General features: G+C 39.8%; 1 protein-coding gene across 1 annotated transcript in view; it reads left to right on the top strand.

The window, feature by feature from the left end:
* The first annotated feature begins 1,966 nt into the window (after positions 1-1,966).
* Positions 1,967-21,702, top strand: part of C4BPA (complement component 4 binding protein alpha) — a 66,947-nt gene continuing 47,211 nt past the window's right edge. The window contains exons 1-7 of the mRNA XM_084866534.1: positions 1,967-2,165; positions 7,720-7,886; positions 9,065-9,244; positions 10,420-10,519; positions 14,549-14,634; positions 14,824-15,018; positions 16,739-16,921. Of these exons, the coding sequence (XP_084722660.1) occupies positions 7,724-7,886; positions 9,065-9,244; positions 10,420-10,519; positions 14,549-14,634; positions 14,824-15,018; positions 16,739-16,921 (907 nt within the window). The 5' untranslated portion in view covers positions 1,967-2,165; positions 7,720-7,723. The remainder of the gene's footprint in view (positions 2,166-7,719; positions 7,887-9,064; positions 9,245-10,419; positions 10,520-14,548; positions 14,635-14,823; positions 15,019-16,738; positions 16,922-21,702) is intronic.

Here is a 21,702-nt window from a genome sequence, read left to right as displayed (position 1 = left end):
CCACAAAAGGAGGGCTGAGGACTGATAATGAGAAAGAGTAGGGAGGAAACGTGGGAGCCTTTTTTTGAGAAGTTCAGCATTTCACAACAGAAGAAACAGAATTTAAGGTTTCAGCAAGATGAAGGCAATATTTCAGGATGAAAGACACACTGAAAATAAGGAAGGCTTTGGTTGGTAGTTCAGTTGTCCTGATACACCAAGGTTTTGGGTTTGATTCCCAGTCAGGGCACATACAAAAACCAACCAATGAATGTATAAATAAGTAGAACAAATAGATATATATATCACTCTTTCTCTCTCTCTCTCTTAAGAAAATAGGGGGAAATGGGTGTGTGTAGGGGGGGGGGGAGAGTAAGAGATCAACCAAAGGACTTGTATGCATGCGTATAAGCATAACCAAAGGACACAGACATAGGGGGGTGAGGGTGTGTGCTGGGGGATGGGGAGAGGTCAATGGAGGAAAAAGGAGACATATGTAATACTTTAAACAACGAAGAATTTAAATTAAATAAAAACAAAAAAAAAGAATATAGGGGAAAGAACAAACACATATCTTCTGAAATAGGAGTGAATAGGAAAGAAAACTTGGGGTGGGGAGAAGCTACTGTAGAATGGTTTTCTTTTTTAGTGAAGTAGGACACAGGTCATCTGCTGAGATTAAGACACTTAATGATCTGGAAAGAAAAATTTGAAACAGTAACTCTGAAAAATAAAGAACTCCAATAGATTGGAAAAATGGTATTTTCAAGACCCAATTTTAAGGTAATATTTCCTCTAACTTAGCTCTCAAAACTATGCAATCCAGAATCCTCCTTTATGCTCATTCTTATCAAATCATTTTCACCTTTTCACCCATGTGCTTTTTACCTCTAATATCTTCCTCATTTTATTATTTATTTATTTATTTACTTAAAATATATTTAATTGATTTTTTGCAGAGAGGAAGAGAGAGGGATAGGGAGTTAGAAACATTGATGAGAGAGAATCATCGATCAGCTGCCTCTTGCACACCCCCTACTGGGGATGTGCCCTCAACCAAGGTACATGCCCCTTGACTGGAATCGAACCCGGGACCTTTCAGTCCCCAGGCCTTCGCTCTATCCACTGAGCCAAACCGGTTTCGGCATCTTCCTCATTTTAATCTAGTAATTTCCACCTTTCATTCAAAGCTCAACCTAAATGTTATATATTCTGTCAAAACATCTGCTGTGCTTCTATTCCTTCTTTTCTGAAAAATTTAAGAGACTTTTGTGTTTATTATAGAAAAGGCAAAGTTGTCAGGAAGAATTGCTTTCTCATAGCAATCTCCTGAGCTCACAAACTTGAATCTTGAGGATTAATAACTGGATAATGTTCGAGTTTGAGATCTGTCCTGGATCATGTGATAATAAACATGGCTTGCTGTTCATTGAATTCTTCTGAGCAGCACTCAATGGTAGACTAACTTCTGGAGGTCATTTAGTGCTCAGCATTTAGTAGTAGTAGGGTTGGTATAGTTAACATTTACTGAGTACTAATAATATTGCAAGCAATGTGGCACCAATCAGGAACTCAATAAATGTATGAAACTCCCCACCTTTTTCCTATTTTCTTGAGGTGACCAAGACAGGTCAAGGTCATCTAGAGGTCACAGTGCCCAGGAAAGCCTGCTGGACCTAGCATCATGGAAAGTGCATCATGTTTGTGAACTTAGTCTGAACCCTGTTGTAGCCAAGGATCACAGGCTAGCTGAATTGAATTTTTCATAACCTCATGTGTTTATGAATAAAGAAAAAGAATTCTGGCATCAAATACATATTACATTTTCATTTAGGGGAAATGGTTGGCAAGGAGAAAAACGATTGCAACATGTTATCAAGAATGAGGGCTAGTAGAGAGGAAGGAGATTGGGTAAACACTGGTGCTGTGTTTCTGCTGTTAATCATTCACTGGGCCAATAAAGAATCCGTTCGCCTCTTTTTATGCTGCCATCCCCAATCAGCCAACGACATGGCTGTAATTCCGGGACTTTCGGTAGACCAATGACTAGAAAGCATCAGGATATTCTGGTAAACTGTTATCTGAGGATGAACTAGCACCATTAGAGATCAAGGCAGTTTTCTTCCTTAAGAAACTACCCAAGGCATCACAATAGAGTCTTCTGCTGCTTCCTCAGCTACTTGCAGGTCAGTGGATTTCTTGGGGTACTTTGGGGAAGGCTGGTGGTTTAGGAGTGCAAGATTAGAAGGATGAGACGGAGATAAACACTTGGGGTGTTTTCACCAGAAATCTGTCCAGGAGTAATGCATTAGGGTGTTTACATGACTTGAAGAGTACTTTTAATCTCTCCTGAGCCTCAATTTTTAATGATAAATGGGGGAATAATAAATACATACTCAAAATAAACTGAAGTAGAAAAGAAGTAAGGTGTTGCTCTTGTGATTGTATCTAAAAGTTGAGTGTGTTGGTTTGTTGTGCTCTTTTTTCTTTCCCCATCTATGAAGGAGAGTGGAAGCAGGAGGTAAGCCAGACTTTCCAAAGGGGTTCAAAGAAGAACTGGTTTTCATAGTCTGCATTCTGAAAATTAATGCAATTTCCTTTGGAGATTTATTAGCCCCTCGATACCTCCTTCACCATGGACAGTAAAGACCTTTATAACTGATAAAAAGGAGGATATTGGTCAGTGTCAAGTTACTATTTGAAGCTAGAAGCCATAGTCATCCTCACCTCCTCTCTTTCCCTCACTTGCAATGTTATTATTTCTTCTTGAAATTCTCTTCCTGCTTGGGCATGACATGGTACTATTCTGGGCCTCATTTTAATTATTCATCCACTTTTCTTTTTGTCAACTCCTGTTTTGTCTCTTTCTATAGTAGTACAAGGAGAATAAAAAAGTAGAATATCCAGAAGAAAAAGAAGCATCAAAAAAAAGTTTATAGTAAGTGTAGAGATATATTTAAATATAATATGCACACAGAAGTAAGAAACTGATATCTATCTATCTATCTATCTATCTACCTATATTCTATGATATGAAGGAAAATGTGGAAACAAGTTCTTCCTGGAATCTCAAAGTGATGTGATTGAGAATTGCAGGCATAAGCAAGGAGACAAAACAATTGAGACTATAGAAAATATTCTTTACCAAGGTATCTGAAATTTAGAAGGAGTAGTTTAGATATAATAAATACATTAACTTGAAAGTAATCTTTGATGGAAGAAGAAATTTGGGGGCTGAGGATTTTCCCCATGCCTCTCAAATTGTACTGCATTGGCCAGGGCCAACAGTATTTTTTGCAAGAGACCCACCATGTTGACTATGGCTCTTGAGTTGGTTTCATTTCCGTAAGAATTTAGAAGGTGAGGATGTCATTGACCTCTGAGGGCATATGCTAGAGAAACGTTAGCTTTTCAGTGGGCACGTACAAAAGTCTGCACTTTGTGGACAATAGATTTAAGTTTAATGTCCAGTGATTTAAGTTTAATGTCTTTGTTTTCATGATGAGAAACAGATTCAAGGAGCTGCTGTAGTTTCTACAGGATCACAAAATTAGATGATGGTACTGCTGGGACTCAAGCTCAGACCTCCATACTCTGGTCTGCTGAGTTCTGGGCAGGTTCTGCTGAGGCACCAAAGAATAGGATGGTGAACCACAAATACTGCATCTGCCAACTGAGCTACCATACATCCTGAGAATGTGTAAGGGAGTCAGATCACTGTATCATCTCTTCAAAATACACAAAGCACTTCTCACTCATTATTTCATTTGACCCTCAGTAAGGCAGTCTATTGTTCTTAAGGAGATAAAACTGAATTGGATTTTATGTATCTCACATTTTTTGGAGCTCTATTATATGCCATATATAATAGTAGGTTAGGCTCCTTACAAGGACACCTGAAGCCCTAGCCGGTTTGGCTCAGTGGATAGAGTGTTGGCATGCAGACTGAAGGGTCCCAGGTTCAATTCTGGTCAAAGGCATGCCCCTCGGTTACAGGTTCGATTCCCTGGCCCTGGTTGGGGCATATGTGGGAGGCAACCAGTCAATGTGTCTCTCTCACATTGACGTTTCTCTCTATATATCTCTCCCCCTCCCTTCCACTCTTTCTAAAAATCAATGGGAAAATATCCTTGGGTGAGGATTAACAGCAACAACAACAAGAACAGTTGAATAAAGAACTTCCTTGTCTGGAAGAGACTTACAGTCTATTTCAGGAGGCAGAAGTGAATAGAGACAATACAATGTGGTGTTGCAATTAAGGTATTAGGAATGTACTAGAGGAGCATAAAGGAGACTGGTATTTCCTGGTGGTATTGGCACTTCTTTGTCAAGGAAGTGACCTGATCTCCATGTTGGAGGTGAGAGCATCCATGCACAAGGGAGAGTACTCTATACAAATGACTGACGCTGTTTAAGATTCATCCCAGGGGGTGCTTTGGGAAAGGTAAGCACGTTCATGAACTTGAAGCATGGAGTTCGAAGTGAGCAGAAGCAGAGGAATGGGGCCCTAAGGAATTGGGAACCACGAGAGCTTTTCAGTAAGCTGCTTTTTAGGATTATCACCAGGCCAACGAGGCAGCTGGCTTACACATGCCCGAAGGCTTTTGCAGTGGTGTAGGGCAGGGTGAAGGAAATGAGGAGAACCGCACCCCGGACTGTGGAAGTGGGGTGTAGAGGAGAGTGACTGGATATGAAAAGGAGCCACGGGAGAGGAGGCGAGGATGACTCGTTTCTGGTGGGGGCGGCGAGGTGGAGAGTATTTATTACTTTAGTGAAACAAAGCACAGGGGCCGAGCACTATTCAAAAGAAGAAAGTTTGGGATCTGTTGGATCACAGGTATGTGGGAGATAGAAATGAAGCAGTTGGAGATACTGATCTGAACCTTGGAAATTAGAACTTACATTTTTAAAAGTTTTTTTTTTCTCTCTCTTAAATATGAAGTCTAACAAGTGGTTGCTAGGTCTCGGGGTGGGCACAGGAATGGGAGGAATAAGGAGAAGCTGGTAAAAGTGTGTTAACTCTCGGCTATAAGATGAAAATTGTTTGAGGTTCTAGTGTAAGACATGTGACTACAGTGGGTAATATTGTACTGTACCGTATCATTAAAGTTTGCTAAGAGAGTAGCACTTACGTGTTCTTGCCCAAAGAGGAAAAGGTAAACCTGAGAGGAGGTGCATGTATTCATGAACTAGGAATGGGGAGGGTAAGGTTCCTTGGCAGTGCCTCTGTCTGTCAAACCACCCTGGGTACACTTTAAAAAACTTACAATTTGTCCCTTTCACCGCAATCAAGCTGACATTTAGAAAATTCGAGAGTCAAACGTTTTAGCTCTTAGAGTTACAAGTGAAGAGGAAAAGGGCAGTGACTTATTTCTGGATTCGCAAAGAAAACAGACAAACGGTTACACTTTTCAAACACAAATGTTAATTTTTAAGTATTATCCCAAAAACAATTTGCTGAGATCACCAGTCAGCATTACAGACTTTTACAGGGTTAAAGGTTGAGTGCAATTGGCAAAGCTACACTCTCTAAAGTCCAGTAACACCTGCTTTGTTAGAAAAAAACCGTTTGCAAGATCAGTTTTATGAAGCAGATATCTGCTTCTCTGCAGCTGCAGGGGAGAGAAAAGACTTTCTCCTTATTTTGCCAAGATTTCTTTCACTGCTTTTTTTTTTTTTTTTTTTTTTTTTTTTTTTTTTTTTTTTTTTTTTCAGGCTAAGCCTTGGAATTCCACCAGTTAGCAACTAGAACACGGGAGGCAGGCCTGAATGGCTCAACATTGACATGGAAGGAATAGGGTAGAAAAACGTGTTTATTAACAGTGAGTTTATGATGCTTGCAAGGTTTTGTACCTGCAGGAGGCAGTTGGGCCCAGAGGCCTATGAGTGATTCATGGGTGATGCTTAAAGTCGTGGGGATAGATGAGTCCCTCTGAGGAAAACAGTTAAGGGTGAGGGAAGAAGAAGCCCCTGAGAGAGGGGTGAGGCTTAATAAGCTTATATAGGTTTCAAGTGTACATTCCTATGACCTAAGATTGGTTCGTTACACTGTGTACCCTGCACCCAAAGTCAAATCATCTTCTGTCACCAGAAATGTTGAATTTTATCTTTTATTCTGACATTTCTGTTAGATCCAGATGAGATTGCACCCCCTAACCCTCATAGTCTGGGACAGAAATATCTTTAAGGGAAATACTGAGGACATGCTTAGTATGAATTATGGACACATGGGAGTGCATATATATAGATCTCTCCTCTCTCTCTCTCTCTCTCTCTCTCTTTCTCTCTCTCTCTCTCTCTCTATATATATATATATATATATATATGTGTGTGTGTGTGTGTGTGTGTGTGTGTGTGTGTGTGTGTAGATATAGATATATAGATAGATATAGATATAGAGCCACTTTTTCAAAACTGCAAATTGCTTGATGACCTATTTTTTCTTTTTTTTCTTTTCTTTTTAAATATGTTTTATTGACTTTTTACAGTTAAGAGAGTCAGAAACGTTGAGCTGCCTCCTGTACACACCCCCACTGGGGATGTGCCCGCAACCAATGTACATGCCCCTGACCGGAATCGAACCCGGGACCCTTCAGTCCGCAGACCGACGCTCTATCCACTGAGCCAAACCGGTTTCGGCTGATGACCTATTTTTTCAGTTGACAGCTGTTTTGAGGAATTTCCAAGACTATACATAGCCATCCAACTCTTTTTCTCTATCTCATTTCCCAGGCTTTTTGTTTTGTTTTATATTTGTTCCCTTTTCTCTAAATCCTCTGCCATTTCCTCAGTCACATCATCTCTGTGGCTCACCTGGTCAATTGTAATAGCCTTCTTTTTTTTATGTCATTTTAAAATTATGTAATATTTTATTTTATTATTTTCCCCCATCACCATTTATCCCCCATATGCCCTCTTTCACCTCTGCTGCCCCTTCAGCCAACCTTCCTGTTTCTTCTCTTTGTTTCATCTCTTGTGTACACATCTGCCACAGCCATCTTCTTAAAGCACAAGGATGTCACTCCTTAGCTTTCAAGCAAACAAACCCCAAACCAACTAACAAAAAGGCTCTTTATTCCTCAAAGAATAGCACCCATAAACCCCTAACTTGGCCTTTCTATCCCTTTTCAGGCATACCTTTAAGTCGTCCCTTCCTTCACGACTATCTCCCCATCTCAGGCACTATTTTCTAGCCACATTGAAATACTGTCAGCTGGTCCCCAATTTGCCCTGCATCCATTCTGTAATTTAAAAAAAATATATTTTATTGATTTTTTTTACAGAGAGGAAGAGAGAGGGATAGAGAGTTAGAAACATCGATGAGATAGAACCATTGATCAGCTGCCTCTTGCACATCCCCTACTGGGAATGTGCCCACAACCCAGGTACATGTCCTTGACCGGAATCGAACCTGGGACCTTTCAGTCCACCGGCCGACGCTCTATCCACTGAGCCAAACCGGTTTCGGCCATTCTGTAATTTTTAAAGCATAACTCAGCTACAGTCACCTCCTATCTCTCCCCTGGGAATTAATCTGCTTCTTAATAGAGTCCAACCCCCTCCACCACCACCACCACTCCCCACCCCAGAAGCTAACGCTTGTCTTGTGTTGTCACATTGGTACATGTCTTCTCTTCCAGCCTAATTTTCTTGAAGATACTGGTCCCATTGTATTTATCCTAGTGCCTTATAACAAGTAAGCATTCAATGACTGTTTATTAAATTGAGTTCTTTCAGCAGAAAAATGGTGGAGACAGCTGAGATCACGTACCCTCCAAGAGCTCCAAATGGAACCCTTGATAGAAAGGGGAGAATGACAGCCTGGCCCTTCTCTAGGCTGTGGAGAGTCTCCGGTTCAACTCTGTTCCAAATGACCGTGGTGGCTGCTCTCCTGGCTACTGTTCTTGGTGAGTCATAGGCAAGTTTAGATAGGCCATCAGCATCTAAGATGATCCACTTTGTTCATAAGACTAACAAAGAGATGACTAAGCAATCAACCAGAAATCCATCTTCAGCAATCAAGGGTTTGTTTGACCAGGATTTTGGATTTATTTGAAATTTGGAATTTTAAGGGGATTTGGAATTACTTGGAATTTAGGGGAATTTGCTTTACCCATGAAAGAGGCAGTTTTCTAGACACTTCTGGCTAGATTTCTCCTCCAGGAATTTCCCAACCTGTCTCCCACCCATGACTTGAGATAAATCTATCTGCTGTATCAGCTTGAATGAACAATTTTCACTGCCAGTGGGTTTATCCAGAGTGGAGAGGGGGAGCCATTAGGACAGTGGTCGGCAAACTGCTGCTCGCGAGCCACATATGGCTCTTTGGCCCCTTGAGTTTTTAGCAAAGGCCAGCTTAGGAGTACCCTAATTAAGTTAATAACAATGTACCTACATAAATAGTTTAAGTTTAAAAAATGTGGCTCTCAAAAGAAATTTCAATCATTGTACTGTTGATATTTGGGTCTGTTGACTAATGAGTTTGCCCACCACTGCACTAAAACTACTAGGTCTCCTAAAAGGTAAATCAGGTCTGTAATCGATTCTTGCTAGGAAAGCAAGATTAATATTTTCATATTTCAAGGGCTTCAGGTTTCTGCCTTTATATCATTCAAAGATCAAAAAGTACACATTAAAAATATTATTCTTATTCATCTCCCAGTCACGCAGTTTCTCTTCCCCAAGGCAACCAATGTTATATAAAGTTATTTTTAACGAAATACTATGTTTCTATTGAGGAAAATTTCAGGGACTTTTTGACTTTGCACAGATGCATCTGAGTCAGCAGAGATGAAAAATCTGATGGACTGATGAAATCATGTCTGCATTTTAAAAAAAATGAATTTTCTTATATGTAGTAGAGGAAGGATGAAAAATTTCTGCCTTTTATCATTATTAGTCATCAACATACATGTATTTCTGATCAGCACTGGATTCATTGAGCAACAGAGATAACAAAAGTTATTTTTTCTTGATTTGAAGAGGAAAGAATGGATCTTGCTCTAAAAATCATATTACTGAAAACCCCAGATGCTGGGTGTCCCAAGCTTTAACTTTTGGTGCTCTTTGTCATTTTGGTGTCCAGGTGATTGTGGTCCTCCACCCAATTTAAACTTTGCCTTTCAAATGGAAAAGTTCAATGAGACAAGCTACAAAGAAAGAACTCGTGTGTACTATAGCTGCCGCCCTGGCTTCTTTAAGACCAGTTCAAGAACTTATATTACCTGTGAAAATGGCGAGTGGCGGTACAATACCTTCTGTGTCAGTAAGTATAAACATTTATTTTCTTATTTGTGTTTTCCCCTTTTTTTGCAAAGTTGTCTCAGGAACTAAGCTTTCTGAATGCAAATAAGAACGCTTGGTCACTGAGAAACATCCTGTTTGTCAGTGGCTGATTTCAATATACACATTGCCACTTTGTGAAAAACATAAACAAGCCAACAAACAAATAAGTAAAACAGAAAAATTAGGAGCTACCTAGTTGCATTAAAAAAGAAGTCTGCTCTTTACACTATAATTCAGTAAACACTTTTTTTCAGAAGTTAACTACAAAATCAGTTTTCATATATTAAAAACCAGATTCACCCAGACGGCATGGCTCAGTGGTTGATCATCAACCTATGAACCAGGAGGTCAAGGTTTGATTCCTGATCAGGGCACGAATCCTGATCAGGGCAATGCCCAGGTTGTGGGATTCATCCCTAGTAGGGGGCGTGCAGAAGGCAGCCAATCAATGATTCTCTCTTATCATTGATGTTTCTCTCTCTCTCTCTCTCTCTCTCTCTCTCTCTCTCTCTCTCTCTCTCCCTCCCTCCCTCCCTCCCTCCCTCCCTCCCTCCCTCCCTCTCCCTTCCTCTCTGAAATCAATAAAGATATATTTAAAAAACAAAAAAGAAAGCCAGATTCACTCTTTACAAAAATTATAACAAGTTATATGGCTGGACAGTGGTAATGCAGTTTTTAAAGAAACCTTATCCCAAATATCTGCTGTGTTTGGAAAAAGATGCTGTAATTCTCTCTTAGTGGAGAATATATTCTGTGATGTTCTTCCAGGAATAAAAGTGTACAATCTCTACTTCTTTTGTGTTTCCTTATGTGATAAAGGATTTGCAATATTGAGTGGCTTAATTGCAAAGTATACACCGCTGACATAGAACACAACAAGCTCTCTGGTCAGTGTATTAAATCCATGACCATAGTGATTTAACTGGCCATTTTCCCCATTGGTAAAATATGCCAGAAAAGAAGGAGATCAATTTTTAAATTTTATTTTTCCTCCAAAGTAAATAATCAATGAGTCAGGATCTGCAATAAGTGTGAATCTAAATCTCTGGTCTTTGTGGAAGCAGAGTTCAAAGCTAATCAATCAGCCTTCTTTTCTAATGTCATATCTGTGAGAACTTGACATCATTAATCCTCATTTTAACTTCTTTCTTTCAGGGAAAAAATGCAACAACCCAGGAGAATTACGTAATGGGGAAGTGATCTTGAAGCCAGATTATTCTTTTGGATCACATGTAGAATTCAACTGCTTAGAAGGGTGAGTGTGAGACCGTCTAGAAACAACACTTTAAACAATTAATAGCTGATGTGCTTATAGATTTCAGAAGTAAAAATGATGTAAAGAATGATGTAAAAAGCTACAAGCAGAATTCTTGCTTTTACTCTATTACCAGCCACCCATTCCTCCCGTCCTTAAACAGGCATCTAGTTTGATGAGTTTTCCATGCATCTTTCTAGTGTTTATTTTTACAAATACAAGCTAAGAAATTAGCAAATATTTTTATTTTATACATTTTCAATCAGGAACATAATTTTCAAATCTGGCTTTATTTTTCTTTATTGATATACACTGAGTGGCCAGATTATTATGATCTCTGAATGCATAATAATCTGGCCACTCAGTATACACACACACACACACACACACGTACATATATATATGTGTGTGTGTGTGTGTGTGTGTGTGTGTGTGTATACTGAGTGGCCAGATTATTATGCATTATGCATATGTGTGTGTGTGTGTGTGTATGTATCACACACACACTTATATATAGTGGAGAATATATATAGTGGAGAATACACACATACATACATACACACACACACACACACACACACACACACACATTAAAGGCCCAGTGCATGAATTCATGCATGGGTGGGGTTCGGCCAGCCTGGCCAGGGGGAGGGGACATGGGCGGTTGGCTGGTCTGCCTGCTGGTCAAACTCCTGGTCGAGGGGACAATTTGCATATTAGTATTATATAGGATATACACTGAGTGGTCAGATTATTATGCATTTAGAGATCATAATAATCTGGCCACTCAGTGTATACAGGAGGCATTTTCATGTTTGTGCACAGAAAGGTTCCTTGTTAATAACTTTTTACAACTACATAAAATTCTATTGTGGAATATATGATGGATTAATAATCTCTTTGATGGATCCAGGGGTCTTTTTAATCCTTTGCCATTCTGAGCAGGACTCCCATTGCATTTACCTTGCACATATATCATTTTGTACATATGATGTCATATCTATAGGGTAAATTTCCAGAGTGGAATTTCTGGGTCAAAGAATGCATATATTTGAAAATTTGAAAAATATTACAAGTTGTTCTCTCTTGGAGTTACATGGTTTTGCAGAGTATGCTAATGTTTGTCTTTCCCTAAACTTTCCAACTAAGCGTGTTGCAAAACTTTTGAAAACTTGTCAATTTTTGGAAATTTTTCCAACTTAAGAGGTAGAAATAAAATCTCACTATAGTTTCAATGTCAATTTCTCTTACTATGAGTGAAGTTGAGCACATTTTTATATGTTTAAGAGATGTTTGTATTTATTCATAAACTACTTGGCACTGTATTCTCTCCTCCTGTCCCCACCCTACTCTGTCTTTTCTGCCAGAAGATTTATGTCATTTGTATGATCTCAGCATTACTGTTAAATACTCATATATGTCTATAACTTGGTTTCACTACCAACTCTCACAGATGAGGAAACAAGAAAGTGGGCTTTTCCATTCTCTCTTCCATCTCCTGTTTGTTACCATATTTCGGCACTGTCAGGGCTCAAACATTTACATTTCATTCAGTCACCCCACTTTTGTTTTTGTTCTAGATCTGCATGTTTCATGCTCACAGCCGGTTGTTTTGTGGTTTTGCTTTAGCTGAAATTTCCTGTGTCAGAGTATGTCTTCTGGCTACAGTTTGTCTTCGGGTGATTTCCTAAAAAAAAAGCTCCACATAAAAATTATTAAGTTCTTGTAGGTTCAATACTGTCTGAAGCCTTGGTACTTAAAAGATAATGTGGCCATGCCGAAACCAGTTTGGCTCAGTGGATAGAGCATCAGCTTGTGGTCTGAAAGGTCCTGGGTTCGATTTCGGTCAAGGTCATGTACCTTGGTTGAGGGCACATCCCCAGTAGGAGGTGTGCAAGAGGCAGCTGGTCGATGAATCTCTCTCATTGATGTTTCTAACTCTCTATCCCTCTCTCTTCCTCTCTGTAAAAAAATCAATAAAATATATTTTTTTAAAAAGATAATGTGGCCAGATATAAAGTCCTTGGCTGAGACTGACTAGTGTAGCTCAGTGGTTGAATGTTGACCTATAACCCAAGAGATCAAGGTTTGATTCCCAGGGCACATGTCTGGGTTGCAGGCTAGATCCCTAGTAGGGATGTACAGAAGTCAGCCAATCAATGATTCTCACTTCCTCTCTGAAATCAATAAAATATTTTTTTAAAAAATTTAAAGCGTTGGCTGATAATTTCTATTCTTGACACATATATAGTGGATGTTGATGTAGAGAACTCTGCTGCCTGCCTATTTAAAAAAAAATAAATAAATATATATATATATATTATTATTATTATTATTATTATTATTATTATTGATTTCAGAGAAGGAGAGGGAGAGAGAGAGAGAGAAATATCAATGATGAGAGAGAATCAGTGATTGGCTGTCTCCTGCATGCCCTCTACTGGGGATTGAGCCTGCAACTTGAGCATGTGCCTTTGATCAGAATTAAACCCAGGACCCTTCAGTCTGCAGGCGGACACTATCCTCTGAGCCAAATCCTAGCTGGATTTCTTATTCTTAAATGTAACTTGGTCTTTGTTTGACCATCCAGAGATATTACTTTTTTATCTTTGAAGTCTAATAAATCTGCTCTTAGTTATTTTCATCCAAACCATTGTGTTTAATTTTTGTTGCTATGTGATATACAATTTAAAAATGTGGATTAAAGTATTATTGTACTTTTGTAATATTTACTTGAAACACATTTAAAATAGCTATTTTGTGGTTTTTGTTTGTTTGTTTGTTTGTTTGTTTTTTGGGGGGGTTGCTTCTTCTTCAGGTTCTCCAATTAAGTATATATTGATTCTCCTTTGCTGGTCATCTATATTTCACAGTTTTTTCTCTACTTTTTTTTATATTATTATTGTTTCATTTTCTTAGATTTTCTCATGTTTATCCTATTTCCTGTATTGTGAAAAGCTTCTAAGAAAGAAAGGGAGTCCAGTTGGTGTGGCTCAGTGGTTGAGTGTCGACCTATGAACCAGGAGGTCACGGTTCTATTTCTGGTAGGGCACAACCCCAGGTTGCAGGCTTGATCCCCAGTAGGAGGCGTGCAGGAGACAACTGATTAATGATTCTCATCATTGATGTTTCTATCTCTCTCTCTTTTCCTTTCCTCTCTGAAATCAATAAAAATATATTATTAAAAAAAGGAAAAGGAAAAATTCAGCACTATAGTGCTGTTGGAACATTGATGTGCTCCTATTGAAATAACCAGAAACAGTACTTTTCATTTATGCTCCTGACCAGGTTGGAAAAATTGCATTTGAAAGAAATTTAAAAATAAAGATATCCTTAATTCTCACTATATTTTATCTTATTAAAAGATTCATTTTCTTAAGAACTATTTATTTTTTAAAGTTCTGATTAAATAAACTATAGGGGCTCTTAAATTGTTGAAAATATCATTTATGGTAGTGTTCAATCATAATGTAGGCTATCCCTTGATAACAGTACAATTTGAAATCATACTAACAATCCTTAGTTTTTTCAATGGAGGGCAGAAAGCTTAGAAATTATGAAGAGCAAAAAATGTGACATGTGAACATGGAGTGTTTGGTACTTGGGGGAGGGCAAGCATCTGGAAGTCAAAAGGAAACTCTAAACCGGGAGAGTATGGACCAGTAATCTAGCTGGTATTCTTATCCAAGCTGCATAACACACTCAAATGGGTTGGGGGGGGGGGGGGTTTTTGTGTGTGTGTGTGGGTTTTTTTTTTCATGATATAGTTCTGCTTGAACTCTGTGTGAACTCCATGACTGACATCTAGTTGATGTTCAATAATACATTTCAGAATAAGAGAACACACACATCTCCCCGCAGTGGTGCAATTTTACTGAATGGAGTGCTCAGTGGGACAAGGCTCTCTGAGAAAACCTTGTTGCTTCATTGTTAGCATGGAGTAACCATTCAATTCATTTGGACTCTTTTATGCCGTTTAATTTAGGGTAAGGATAATTCTATTAAAATCTTTTATCCTGTTTTATTCAGATATGTCTTAATAGGCTCACCCATTAGTTATTGTGACATCCAAGATAGAAATGTTGGCTGGAGTCATCCTTTCCCACAATGTGAAAGTAAGTAAAGACTTTTTCTGATTTGAGTATACACTGATACTGTGTTAGGTAATAAAACTCCTGTGCATGTTTGCTGCTTTTTTTTTTTTTTTTTTTTTTTTTTACTACCCATGAGATTTGCATCATGGATGTGTGATTTGGAAAGGTACCTCCCCTGATGATTTCTTCTTCTTCACTTACTCATCCCAGTTGCCAAGTGTAAAGTTCCTCCATCCATCAGCAATGGGAGGCACAATGCTGGATATGAAGATGACTACCCATATGGCTCTTCTGTCACCTACAGTTGTAACCCCCGCTTCTCCCTGATTGGTGATGCTTCCATTTCCTGCACAGTGGAGAATAAAACAATCGGTGTCTGGAGACCCAGCCCTCCGACTTGTAAAAGTAAGTTGCAGTTGAATTGCTGGCTTATCATTTGAACTTTTCTCTTTTGTTTCAAAGAGCAAGGAAAAAACATGTTTTAGAGGGAAATGAGATGATTCAAAGACAAACGACTTCTTGCAATGGTGAAAGCCATGCATTTGGTCAACTGATACTGATGCATGTTGTACCATTGCATAGTAACAAACAGCACCAATAGCTCATTGGCTTTGCAAAGTAGGTTGCTTCCCATGCATACTGAGTCTACCGCATGTTGAGGAGATATTCAGGTGTCTAGTTTAGCAAACCAGCTCCACATTCCAGGTGGATCTTGTGGCACCTCCATATCTAAAGGTTCTTTCATAGTGTCTTTGGTAGAGGAAGAGAGAAAAGCAAACTGAGACCTGGCTTTTATGAGCTTCGGCCTGGAAGTAACCACATATCCCTTGACATTGCAGCCTTTAGTCCAAAACGAGTACTGTGTAGACTCTACCTAAGGGAAGTGGAGAATGTCATCTATTTCTGTTCAGGAATCAGAGCAGGGAATTTTGGTTAGCACTCGGAATGTCAACCACCTATGCTTACAGGGCAAGCTAAACCAGCAGGTCAACAGGGCAAAGCAAGCAGGAATTGAGCTGAAAGATACATTGGGGTATTACTGGTTTGCTAATCTTCCTTTGCTACTCAGTGCCTACACAGTATGATTTACTATTCTGACTCCCCACAGGACACAATCAAACCAGGGCAATGGAGGGCATGGTACTGCAAACATGCCTGGGCTCTAGACTGAAGGGTGATAATGACAGGTACTGAGCCTGGGAATTTAGCTGAGGAATGGAACATGAGGTGGCTCTCTCAGGAGTTCAGGAGGAAGGTGATGGAGAGACGTTGAAAGGCTTAGCCAGGGGATCTTAATGTATTGCATATTAGGAAGGTAACTGGCTACAGAATGGCCAACAATTTATAGTAGGACACAATCTAACCCATAGGCACCATCCAGCCCCGAAGTGAAAATGGCTTCAACTGATTGTAGAGGAAATAAGGTGGCAGGACTTGACTGACTGCTGCGGGGGGGGGGGGGGGGGGGGGGGAATAGCGGGGGGGAGAGCAGTTTGTTCTTTGCTTGTGAGGGTGCATATGTCTGATATCTTCCTTGGCTGCCTCACCATCATGCATGTCATATAATTGCCATTGGCCACTGACCCACCCCAAAATCATCCAGGAAGGTAGGTCATTATAAGGGGAAGATTTGAGGATTTTGAGGATGTGTTTCTCTGGGTCAGATATGACTAGTTTTTCTTGAGATAAATGAGGAAGTGAAGTTATCCATAGACCTCATTTTCCAGAGGTTTTAAAAAGTTGAAAAAAAGATAGACATGTATGTGCTTTTAAGAGTGTTTTCCTTGCTGAAACCGGTTTGGCTCAGTGGATAGAGCTTAGGTCTGTGGACTGAAAGGTCCCAGGTTTGATTCTGGTCAAGGGCATGTACATTGGTTGCGGGCACATCTCCAGTAGGGGCTGTGCAGGAGGCTGCTGGTTGATGTTTCTAACTCTCTATCCCTCTCTCTTCCTATCTGTAAAAAAACAATAAAATATATTAAAAGAAAAAGAGTGTTTTCTTTGTAGCTGCTTGATATCAGGCTTTCGTGTTATACTTGGAATTGGATTAGCAATAGCAGTAATATTCTTATTGCCATTTCTTTTTTGTAATCCACTGTCTTTCTTATGACATATATTTTTTAAGGAGTCACCTGTCCTCAGCCACAGGTTCAACATGGAAAGATCACCTTTGGATTGGGACCCACCTATACTTACAAAGACTCTATTACTTTTGAGTGCAATAAAGGTTTTGCCCTCAGAGGCAGCGAGACAATTCATTGTGGGGCTGATAACAACTGGGATCCTTCTCCTCCCATCTGTGAGATCAGTGAGTATGAACCAAAAAAGAACGTTAATGTTTGGCATCTAAAGTTACCCAGGAATGTTGGTGAGGGCATATTCATATGCACAAGCCCACTTGAATCACTGTAAAAATTTAAAATTTAGATCAATGACTTTCTTTTTATTTTTTCTCATGGGGAAAAAAAGATGTATGACAGTACACTGTGCAAGATCACTTAACATCACAAAAAACTGCCACATGCAGTTATGTTTCCCTTAAGGGGAGACATTAACACTGCAGACTTTGTGCCATGGATCAGGCTTCTGGCTGAGCAGTGCTCTCCCTGTGGGAGCACACTGACCACCAGGGGTCAGCTCTTGTGTTGAATGTCTTCCCCCTGGTGGTCAGTGGGCATCATAGCAACTGGTCGTTCTGCCCTTCAATCTATTTGCATATTAGCCTTTTATTATATAGAATTATAAAGAGGATTCCTTTTTCACCAAAAGTTATCAGAAATGCAAAGCGATAGGAAAGATGATGATGAAAATTGCCTTTGAGGGGGCCCAAATGTTGGGCTTAGCAGAAAAGAAGTTCAGAGCAGTTATTATAAATATGTTTAAAGATTCATATTACTAATGATGTCACTTGCTTTCAGCCTGAAGAAGTTCCTTTAATATGTCTTGTAAGGTGTTCATCTAGCAACATTGAGATACCACCTTACCCCTGTCAGTATGGCTATAATAAAAAAATAAAATAAATAGTCACAAATGTTGGTGAGGATGTGAAAACATTGGAAGCCTCATGTACTTCTGGTGGGCATGTAAATGGTGCAGCCATTTTGGAACAGAGTTTTTGCAGTTCCCTCAAAAGTTTCAGTTGCTTTTTTGAGCCTGTGCTATCAAAGGGTACCATGTGTTCATTCAGCCATTAACCAGCCTGCCATGGCTGGTGAATTAGCCACTCCAAAATACACACATAGACATGTGCCCAAATAGACATGTGCACAATACCAGAGACATTCTCTCTAAACATATTACCAAGTGGTTCCTGCACCCTCTCGCAATCTGGGACCTCTCTGGGATGTCAGAGAGCCAGTTTCGGCCTGACAGTAGAAGGACCAGTCGCTATGACACACACTGACTACAGGTAGCAGATGCTTAATGCAGAAGTTGCCCCCTGGTGGTCATGCACTCCCACACGGGGTTCACCACTCAGCCAGAAACCGGGCTCATGGCTGGTGAGCACAGTGGTGGTAGTGGGAGCCTCTCCTACCTCCGCATCAGTGCTAAGGATGTCCAACTGTGAGCGGGTACAGGCCGGGCTGTGGGACTCCCCTGTTCCCCCGAGTGCATGAATGCACCAGGCCTCTAGTATGATATAAACCAGTAGAATCAGGAAATAGCAAATAGGGCAAGATCAAGTCCCTGCTCAAAAGATGCTTGGAGTATTTTTGCTTTTGACAGCCCTTTAATGAAACAGTTTCTGGTGTCATCTGGATGAGGGGAATGACTCGTTTATTTTTTTTTACCAATAAGTCAGGAGATAAGAAACTTAGATTAATCTGGGACAGTTTTCCAGCCACATCTACCTAGCAAGTCTTACGCTTTCATTCAGAGACTAAACTTCCAGAAATACAATGAGGAGAAAGGAGAATTAGCATTTGGATGGTTGGCATGTACACACAGGAACCATTTGGTAATATGTTTATTAAGAATGTCTCTGGTATTGGGCACATGTCTATATGGGCACATGTCTATGTGTGTATTTTGGTGTGGCTAATTCACCAGCCATGAATGGCTGAATGAACACATGGCACCATTTGATAGAAAAGGCTCATTGATCATGCTGCATCCCTACTAACAGTGCTCTTTTCCCTTATTCTTCTTTTATGAGCAGATGCTTGTACTAACTTATCAGATATCCCGCACACTTCCTGGGAAAACTATAACCAACGCTTACCAACAAAAGACCAACTGTATGAAGTTGGGACTGTGTTGAGGTACCGCTGTCATCCTGGCTATAAAACCGCTGGAAATAAGCCTCTGACTGTGACTTGTCAGAAAAATTTGGAGTGGACCCCATATGCAGAATGTGAGGGTGAGTTTCTGTTTTTAAAAGACTTTACTATGTTAAATTCCCAGCACATACAGTACTAGGATTTTCTACCTTAAATGAATATAATTGTGTTCCTCAAATTAAATTTATGATTATATTAATTCAATAGGATGATTGATATTGCCAGAAGAGACTATAAAGGGCTTGGAGTTTGAGGGACTCTCCCAATTTTTATTTGCCATCTCTGCCCTCCTACCAGTATCAATATGGCTTCTTCTTTAATTTCATAGTCGTAGAACTTTCACTAAACCAGATTTTGGTTGTTTTGAATGATGGTTATTCTGTTTAGTTACAATTTTGATGTGGTTGTGTGAGAAGGCAAGTACTACATTTACTTATGTCACCATCTTGACTGAAAGCCATTATAAACTCTTGAGAACATTCTTCCTTCTGCATTGTGGGAAGTATAAGTTATTAGAAAGCTTAATAATGATGTAACACTAGCGAAGCCATAAGGAGATGAATGTTATTTGTCATTGCTCTTAAATAACTTTGAAAATTTACATTTTCATCCAGGTTTAATCCAACTTCTCATTTTGCAGGCCCCTAATGCAATTATTTAATTGGAAGGAAATGACTGGATTGAACTACTTTAGCAAATCAGGGACAGGGAGCGGGAGCAAGGATTCAAGGTGTCTCGGGTACCCTTGTCTGTTCCCCCAATCTGTCTTGTGTAGCAAACTCTTCTAAAGGTGGAAATGAGATGATTAGCCATAGGAGCCTCCTCATGGTGATTTTACCAACCTTACTTTTTATTAGCCTCACTTTCCATTTTTCAGAGGTTTGTTGTCCAGTACCAGAGTTGAAGAATGGCGAAATCACTGAGCGAAGATCACCGAAAAAAGTAGCCAATAAGTGTGAATATTTCTATGGAGACTCAATTTCATATTCATGTGCTGAGAGACGCAACTCTGCAGCTTCATGCCAAGGAGATGGCACCTGGAGTCCTGAAACACCAACATGTGGAGAGAGTAAGAGCTTATGGAATGATGTTATCTTAGAAGTTTCTTCCTATCCAAGTCTTGAGGGTTATTAAGGGAAGGGTTCAAATTAGGTAAAAAGAATTTCTATACTCTGCATGATTCTTAGAATGGATACGGTTGTTTAATAGCACTGTCTTCAGTCTGAATTTCTCTTTTTCCCCCTAATGGTTGTTGCTCCCATTTTCTTGACCTTCCTGGTTTCCTTTCCCGAATCAGTGAAATTAGGCCACATCTCATAGAGCAGCTAGACTTCTGAATTACTGTGTTCTGTTTCTTGGTATTTATTGTCTTCTCTTCCATTGTTCCTGGTCCATATTCCTTAACCTGCAGAACAAGGCTCCCAAATCTATTTGGACTTGCTTCCTTTCTTCTGCTGCCTCTCAGCCCTTCTTCAGCCTATTTGTCAGTGTGAAATGCCTACCTCTCCCTCACCAGGAGCACTGAAGTACTAAACACAATCCTCCCATCTCCCACTGTTTTTCCATAATCCTATCTGTTGATGGCCAGGAATAAGCACTGCTACCTGAATAGTGATTCTTTGCCTTGCCTTCTGAAAGAAGGAGCCCAAAGGAGCTACAGAGTGACCAGGTATCAATCACAGTTGAGAAGTCAATGGGACTCTTATCTCCCCAGTTGAAGTGTTTCCACTTTGCCTACCAGATCTTTTCTATCTGCAGATCACAGAGTTCAAGGATAAGAAGAACATTTTCCCCAAAACTTCACTTAGAGTTACTATAAATGGGGTTACTCATGCTTCCATCTCTTGGTTTCTAGGCTCATGGACTTTATTTTTTTTAATTGGGAACCCAGTACCATATAAAGGTCAATTTTTTTTAGTTTAAAGTGAAAACTGTGTCCTTAAAGTTACTGTAAGTAATATTGTAAAGTCCTATCTTAACCGTCACTTCAGCTAAGCATTTAACGGGCCATTCCAATGTCCTAATACCATGGTTGGCAAACTGCGGCTTGAGAGTCACATGTGGCTCTTTGGCCCCTTGAGTGTGGCTCTTCCACAAAATACCACAGCCTGGGTGAGTCTATTTTGAAGAAGTGGTGTTAGAAGAAGTTTAAGTTTAAAAATTTTGGCTCTCAAAAAAAAATTTCAATTGTTGTACTGTATTTATTTAGCTCTGTTGACTAATGAGTTTGCCAACCACTGTCCTATCAGGTCTGCACGTTTTGGGCAACACAGTTTGTAATATAAGGAGTGCATTTCATGGTCGCATCCCAATGCTATACCTGTAGGTGGCATGTAGTGGGATCCTCTGCCAATTGTTTAACACTCTGTAATCCTTCAGATAGCAGGGCTGACTGAAATCCTGTAAGCAGGAGAGGAAAACCCATACCTGGAATAGCTGTCTCTTTCTGTCAGAATAAATAGCTGTTTTTTTCCAAGTGGAAGGGGATCCAACATAGTCATCAACCACGTGGCTTTTTGGTTGTGTCAAGGGATGATATCACATCAGAGGCTTAGCACTTTTGCCGGCAGGTTGGATAGTTAGTGACAACAAAATTCTCTGCTGTAGTGCATGGACCTGCTTCAGTATTTCAAGGGTCTATGGTGTGATTGTCCCATTGACCTTTGCATCTTTTTCTAGTGTAGCCACCTCAGTGTAGTAGGCTCTGCAGGGTCGTAGGGCCAACCAACAGAGAGGATTTCACTGCTGACTGGACTTGCCACAGAGCCCTCTCCTAACTTGGTCCCTATTCAAACCTGACAATCTTGTC

Source organism: Pipistrellus hanaki (assembly GCF_964339955.1).
Source record: "Pipistrellus hanaki genome assembly, chromosome: 18".
NCBI classification, from domain to species: Eukaryota; Metazoa; Chordata; class Mammalia; order Chiroptera; family Vespertilionidae; genus Pipistrellus; species Pipistrellus hanaki.
Note: the sequence above shows the minus strand (reverse complement) of the source record. Positions and strands in the feature narration are given on the sequence as shown.